Source organism: Cervus canadensis, chromosome X (assembly GCF_019320065.1).
Source record: "Cervus canadensis isolate Bull #8, Minnesota chromosome X, ASM1932006v1, whole genome shotgun sequence".
NCBI classification, from domain to species: domain Eukaryota; kingdom Metazoa; phylum Chordata; class Mammalia; order Artiodactyla; family Cervidae; genus Cervus; species Cervus canadensis.
In genome coordinates this window covers 118242752-118250815 of record NC_057419.1, presented here as the reverse complement: position 1 = coordinate 118250815, position 8064 = coordinate 118242752, and the positions used below count along the sequence as shown (strand labels likewise).

The 8064-nt window shown below is 42.1% G+C and overlaps 1 protein-coding gene across 1 annotated transcript; it reads left to right on the top strand.

The window, feature by feature from the left end:
• The first annotated feature begins 535 nt into the window (after window positions 1-535).
• LOC122435819 (mRNA export factor) lies at window positions 536-2168 on the top strand. The gene has a single exon (XM_043459889.1). The coding sequence runs from the start codon at window positions 701-703 to the stop codon at window positions 1805-1807; it is 1107 nt and encodes a 368-aa protein (XP_043315824.1). The 5' UTR covers window positions 536-700; the 3' UTR covers window positions 1808-2168.
• The last annotated feature ends 5896 nt before the right edge of the window (window positions 2169-8064 follow it).

Here is an 8064-nt window from a genome sequence, read left to right as displayed (position 1 = left end):
CTGCTTTCTATTTATCCCATTTCTTCTTTGACTTTTCAATTTTTACAGTTTTTAAAAATTGAGTTTTTTATTCTATTTTACCTTGACTACTGGCTTTTAATTTGAACCTCTTTTTAAAAATTGAATGGTTTCCTAGAGTTTACAATATGCATCTTTAGTTAATTGGGATCTATAATAGAGATAAAATGAAATTTATCCTAGAAACAAATTTAGTAGAAAATGTGAGACATTTTTACAAAGTAATTGCCTAGACCAGAAAAACTGAATGCAATAACTGGGAACAGTGTCCATAGCTAGACCTAATATAGTGTGTACCACTCTCATAATTTATAAGTACATAAAGTTGACAATGATGTAGACCTTACCCAAATGAGGGTCCCTTATTCCTTTTCTGACTACTCTACATACCACCTTGGCTTGTATATATGAGACTTGACTTGAAACTGAGAAATTCAACTGTCAGGACACTGAATTTTTTTTTTGTAGTAAAGCTGCATATCATTAAATAAATAATAATAAATTACCATGGAGGGCAATTTCCTCGGCAGGCGTGAGGGGATCTCAGTCCCTCGGGGTTAGTGTTCCGTCACCTCGCCTCTGTCTCCTCCGCGCCCGAGCGGGGTGGCGGGGTCGCAGGCTCTCGAGCTCCTCCCGCTTCCCATCGCCGACTTCCCTCCGCTGCGCGACTCTCAGGGCCAAAATGAGTCTGTTTGGAACAACCTCGGGTTTTGGATCTGGTGGGACCAGCATGTTTGGCAGCACAACCACAGATAATCACAACCCTATGAAGGATATTGAAGTAACATCCTCTCCTGATGATAGCATTGGTTGTCTATCATTTAGCCCCCCAACCTTGCCGGGGAACTTTCTTATTGCAGGATCGTGGGCTAATGATGTTCGATGCTGGGAAGTTCAAGATAGCGGACAGACTATTCCAAAAGCCCAGCAGATGCACACGGGGCCTGTGCTAGATGTTTGCTGGAGCGATGATGGGAGCAAAGTATTTACAGCCTCATGTGATAAAACTGCCAAAATGTGGGACCTCAATAGTAACCAGGCGATACAGATTGCACAGCACGATGCTCCTGTCAAAACAATACATTGGATCAAAGCACCAAACTACAGCTGTGTGATGACCGGCAGCTGGGATAAGACCTTAAAGTTTTGGGATACACGATCATCAAATCCTATGATGGTGTTACAGCTCCCTGAAAGGTGTTACTGTGCTGATGTGATATATCCTATGGCTGTGGTGGCAACTGCAGAGAGGGGCCTGATTGTGTATCAGTTAGAGAATCAGCCTTCTGAATTTAGGAGGATAGAGTCTCCACTGAAGCATCAGCATCGATGTGTGGCTATTTTTAAAGACAAACAGAACAAGCCAACAGGTTTTGCCCTGGGAAGCATTGAGGGGAGAGTTGCTATCCACTACATCAACCCCCCAAATCCTGCCAAGGATAACTTCACCTTTAAATGTCATCGATCTAACGGGACCAACACTTCAGCTCCTCAGGACATCTATGCGGTTAATGGAATTGCGTTCCATCCTGTCCATGGCACCCTTGCTACTGTGGGATCTGATGGTAGATTCAGCTTTTGGGACAAAGATGCCAGAACAAAACTAAAGACTTCGGAACAGTTAGATCAGCCAATATCAGCCTGCTGCTTCAATCACAATGGAAACATATTTGCGTATGCCTCCAGCTACGACTGGTCAAAGGGACATGAATTCTATAATCCCCAAAAGAAAAATTACATTTTCCTGCGTAACGCAGCCGAAGAGCTAAAACCCAGGAATAAGAAGTAGTGGCTGGAGACCTGTGGGTTGTCCGGAGTTTTCTCTCCATTCTGCCTCGTCTTTGTACGAATTTGGGTCCCAGCTTTCAGTAGGTTGTCAGCCCTGGATGTGGATTTCAACCTCTGGAGAAAATGATGTCATTCTTCAGCAGTCAGGAGCCAGGCGGCCACAGTGACTGTCCGTCTCCATTCCACTGCCGGTTACAGGTTTCGTCTGTACCTCTAAGGAGATTCAAATCATTATAGACGTCCTTAGATTCACATGGGCACCTGCCAGGTATTTGCAGTGCTTCGTCCCGCAGTGTATGTATTAGAGAACATTGGGAAACATTTGGCAAGCCTGTACTGTATTTTGTAATAAACATTTTGAAGATTGAAAAAAAAAAAATTACCATGACAGGAGAGGAAGTGCTAAGCAAAATAATATCTTTATTTTTTCTTCCATCCCAGTTTTATATCCAAAAGCATTCTTCCACATCACACTGACAAACTCTCCAGGGTCCTCCACCTAAAGACCCATTTGTAATCCAGCTGGAAACAGGGTCTGGATGCTAAGCTCAAAACCTGACAATACTACTACTATACTAACATCAAGTGTAACTTGTCAAGCTCTTGTTGTAAGACAGACTCCAAGCTCTTTAAACATACTGGGTCATTTAACCTTCATAACAGTTTTATGAAATGGCTACTGTTATCATCTCGATCTTACAGATGAAAAAAATGAAGCAAGAAAAATTAAGCAACTTATTCAAGTTCATAATGAAGAATTACCGTAGCAAAGATTTTGATATACCTTGTGTCTCTTTTGCACCTTCACTTTCTTTTGAAATTGGCTTATGGCATAACCTAATAAACAGACTCATAGACATAAACATTGTGTGGGAGGAGCGGGTAGGGTGGGCTGTGAGTCTGGGCACCCACCCACCCACCCTCCACCGCCAAGATCCAGCAAGGCCAAGATATTTTTATACCCGTTTTTCCTATAGAGGCAGGAATGTGAAATTCACTATGCAGATTTGTTAATATGATTATTTGGCTGGAAAAGCAGACTCTATGGATACTTTCCCTCACTGATCCCTAAGGACCACCCTGATACAAAATATTATATGTTGATGGGTATGTTTTTATTACATGCCTGCATGGGTATGTATTTATATGCATGATTCTGTGTCAGTTAACACACATGTGTTTAGTATATTGGCTCTCAAACTTTAGTCTAATATCAATTACCTGGGTAAAATCTCAAGTATCTCTGGAGCCTATCTTCAGAGATTCTGATTCAGCTTAGCTGGCATGGGGTACAACGGTTTGTTATATGCACCTGAAGTGATTCTAATGCAGGTTGTTTATGCAAACCACATTTTGAGAAGCAATAAAATAATGGTTTAGTGTGAACTCTGGAGCCAGATTGTTAGCAAGTGGTTTTAGGTGTAAGCAAATCAACTTGCCTCTCTTAACCTGTTTTCTTGTCTGTGAAAAATGAATAATAGTACCTGACTCACAAGGTTGCTATGAGGATTGAATGGCATATATGGATTTAAAGCATGTCTCATTTGATGTGTCTGACCCACCATAAGTTCTCAACAAACAGTAGCTCTTATTATTTCTGTAAAGCTATTTATATTAATCACTACACTAGGAGGGATCTAAGACATAGTCTCTACCCTATAATACTTACAATTAAGAAAACTTGGGACTTGCCTGGAGGTCCAGTGGTCAGGAATCTGCCTTCCAACGCAAAGGACATGGGTTTGATCCCTGGTCCAGGAAGGTCCCACATGCCTCGGGGCAACTAAACTTGTTTGCCACAACTACTGAGCCCATGTGCTGCAACTACTGAAGCCTGCACACTCTGGGGCCCATGCTCCACAACATGAAACCTGTGCACTGCAACTAGGGCGTAGCCCCCAGTCACGACAACTAGAGAAAACCCAAGTACATCAAAGACCCAGCACAGCTATAAATAAATAAATAGGACAGAAAGAAGACTAAAGCACATGAAGAAGCTAGGGGACGTGTAAACATGTTACACTGTGAGATGCCGACTTTAAGGGTGGGTAGTAAATAGGAATCTCGAGACTGAAGTGAGAGCTGAGAAAGGTTTAGCACCTTATGTGGAGGGCTTCACAGTGACCAAGAACTGCAACGCAAAGATAAGTGTAGTACTACAATTGCAGGCACACCTAGATTTATTGCATTTCACTTTATTGTGCTTCACAGATACTGCACTGAGCGAGTCTGTTGGTACCAGTTTTCCAACAGCTCATTTCATATCTCTGTGTCACATTTTGGTAATTCTTGCAATATTTCAAACATTTTCACTATTATAACATTTGTTATGGTGATCTGTGTTCTTTCATGTTACTATTGTAATTACTTTGGAATTTTTAACAATAAAATATTTTAAAATTAAGGTATGCAGATTTTTCAGACAAATACTATGCATATTGCACACTCAGAAGTTATCGTGTAAATGTAACTTTTATATGTAATAAGAAACAAAAAACAAACAAAAAAATGACGTGCTTTCCTTTATTGCAATACTTGCTTTATTGTGGTGGTCTGGACCTTAACCTGCAATATCTCCAAGGTTTGCTGTATATAAATTAGCATAGCACTTTTCACATGTCAGGTGTTCATAGAAGGAAGATGTCAACTTGAGCTAGAGAAATCAGAAAAATCTTCATGGAGCAGCTAGAAGTCAAGCAGGTGCTCAGTGGATGGGGAGGTTTGAGAGGGTGGAGAGGAGAGGACTAGCCTTTGTTGGACTTGGAGATGGGAATACAGAGGACATGCGGCAGGTACCATCCCGTTGTATTCCTGGAGTTGTGCACCAGAGGGCACTAGTCACCTAGACCACAAGAACCATCCTGGTTCTCACTGCCTCTCAGCCCAGAATTGTGCAGAGCTATTGTCCTTCAGCACGGAGAAGGAAATGGCAACCCATTACAGTACTCTTGCCTAGAGAGTCCCGTGGACAGAGGAGCCTGGTGGGCTGCTGTCCATGGGGTCGCACAGAGTCAGACACAACGGAAGCGCCTTAGCATGCATTGGAGAAGGAAATGGCAACCCACTCCAGTGTTCTTGCCTGGAGAATCCCAGGGACGGGGGAGCGTGGTGGGCTGCCGTCTATGGGGTCACGCAGAGTCAGACACGACTGAAGTGACTTAGCAGCAGCAGCAGCGGTTGCCCTTCAGTGCATGCTAGTAAACAGTGAACAAGTGGGGAGGGGCCAATTGCTGGGGGGCTACTATGACCAGGAATTTTGGTCCTAGCCTATAACCTCACTCCCTGAGAAGGATTTAAAGAACCTGGAAAGCTGGAAAGGTGGAAAGGGTTGCAGACAATGTGAGTAGAAATCAAGGTAGGTTTGGGACAATAGGTCCTGTTCTCAGGAAATCTAGGGGTGGGAGCTGCTCTTGTATCACTTTCCCAAGATAGGAGAGGGAGATTCAATTACCTAAGACTGGCCACCTTATCTACTGAACTCTGCTGGTGGCCCTATGACAGAAGCTTTCATTTAAAGCGCTTGTATTTGGTATTTTCTTTATGCCTAGCTCAGACCTATTAAGTGTCTCAGTTTGGCTGACACTTCATAAATTATAAATAACTTCGATGCCCAATCTCTCAACTTTGTCCTGACCACACTCTGTAAAGAAGTTCTTGTTCAGTCGCTAAGTCATGTCTGACTCTTTGTGACCCCATGGATGGCAGCACACCAGTCTTCCCTGTCATTCACTGTTTCCCAGAGTATGTTCAAATTCATGTCCATTGAGTTGGTGATGATATCTAACCACCTCATCCTCTATTGTCCCCTTCTCCTGCCCTCAATCTTTCCCAGCATCAAGTCCTTTCCAATGAGTCAGCTCTTCACATCAGGTGGCCAAAGTATTGGAGCTTTAGCTTCAGCATCAGTCCTTCCAATGAATATTCACGGTTGATTTCCTTTAGGATTGATTGGTTTGATCTTCTTGCAGTCCAAGGGCTTCCCTGGTGGCTCAGATGGTAAAGAATCCACCTGCAATGCAGGAGACCTGGGTTCGATCCCTGGGTCAGGAAGATCCCCTGGAGAAGGGAAAGGCTACCCACTCCAGTATTCTTACCTGGAGAATTCCATGGACAGAGTAGCCTGGTGGGTTACAGTCCATGGAGTCACAAAGGGTCAGACACGACTGAGCGACTGTGAAGAACAGTCAGAGATAATTATTAATAACACCACTTCACAGAGGTAGGAGCAAAGTCCAAGGAGTGTGTCAACTCAACTTAGATCATGCAGTTAGTAAGTGATGTTTTCTCAAAACCCAAGTCTTCTTACTTTAAGATGATTTGATATTTACAATATCATTAGCTTTCTACCATATTAGATGCTATGTAGAGAGAAATACTAAGTAGAAACCATGGTCCCTACCCTCAAGAAACCTAAATTTTGGGAAGAAATAAACATGCTAGCATTGTGACTTTAAACAAGTCCACTCCTATTTCTGGGTTGAAGTTTGGTCTATAAAATAATGGTTTGCACTATATGATCTCAAACATTTTATGTTTCACATCCTCCTAGAAATAAACAACCATCGAATCACACACACACAAAAAGGTGCATGATGACATAATGTGGTTGGGTGAGGAAATAATCACTCAGGCCAACTTGGGAAGCAGCTACAGAGTGCAATGGCTACAGTTACCATGAGGAAAGAAGGGAGAAATGGAACGAGGGAGAAAGCCCTAGCTCTCTCGTTGGTGCTAAAAACGGCTTACTCCGATTGATATCAACCAGTGTGCTGGTCCCACAAATAGGCTGTAGGTTGGCTCTTTGAAACACCTCTGTACTCATTCATCACCAGCCCCCTTGCTGCTCACTGATTTTAGGTAAAAGTAGGGGTTAATTAACATGGTCATCTTAGAGGATGATGTCACAGATCCTGTGATGTGTCAGAAAGAATTCAGGATAGTAGAAATTGGGAGTCACTGAAGTGACTGAGAACCAGAAAAGGGTTAGCCTCCTAAGGCACCCTATTTGGAAAGCTTCAGCGTGATGAAGGACTGGTAAAATAAGATAATTGTAGTACTACAATTTTATATATTAAAGATAGCACTTTCTACCTGCCAGGTACTTTCACAAGTGTTTTACAAGAAATAACTCTCATTCTTTATGATAGCCTTATGTGATAGCAACTGTTATTTCCCCCATTTAACAATTGTGGAAACTGATGTATATTATGTGGGCTCTACCCACCTGTTTTCCTCAGAGCTCTTTTCTTAAATTCTCTCCCTCCACCTTGAACCTCACTATTTATCTGCCTTATCTTTGAATAATATTTTATTCCAATAATGTACTTGTATAAAATAAAATGCCCAAAGTCTAGAATTTTGAGGATTCCAGAGTCAAGGCACCTTGTAAATCTTGCCAGCTATCACTAACTAATCCTTCCTCTGCCCTCCCAACCTCATAGATGCCTTCAATGGGACATCTTCCAGGAAGTACCAGCTAGTGACTGGGGAAATGGGGAGAGGTTAGAAATCAGGCGGAGAGGCTGTCTCCCAGCCAAAGGGATTAAGAAGATTTAAAGAACCTTTGGAAATGTGTCCGGGGCACACTTTGTCTTAAAAGAAAGTCCTCCTGGCCCAAATGTTTGACAGAAAGGGTGAGGGGAGGTAGAAATACATGAATGAAAAGTATGCGCGTGGCTGTAACCTGACTTATGGGCTAAGATGGTCCACGCAGTGTGCTTTGGGGAGGGCTTTAAACAAACAAAAAACAAAATCTCTCCTCCCATAAGAAAGTCTTGTTTGCAAGGGTGCCCACTCTCACCACTACTATTCAACATAGTGTTGGAAGTTCTGGCCACAGCAATCAGAGCAGAAAAAGAAGTAAAAGGAATCCAGATAGGAAAAGAAGAAGTAAAACTCTCACTGTTTGCAGATGACATGATCCTCTATATAGAAAACCCTAAAGGCTCTACCAGAAAATTACTAGAGCTAATCAATGAATATAGTAAAGTTGCAGGATATAAAATTAACACACAGAAATCCCTTGCATTCCTATATACTAACAATGAAAAAACAGAAAGAGAAATTAAGGAAACAATACCATTCACCATTGCAACAAAAAGAATAAAATACTTAGGAGTATATCTACCTAAAGAAACAAAGGACCTATACATAGAAAACTATAAAACACTGATGAAAGAAATCAAAGAGGACACAAACAGATGGAGAAACATACCGTGTTCATGGATTGGAAGAATCAATATTGTCAAAATGGCTATT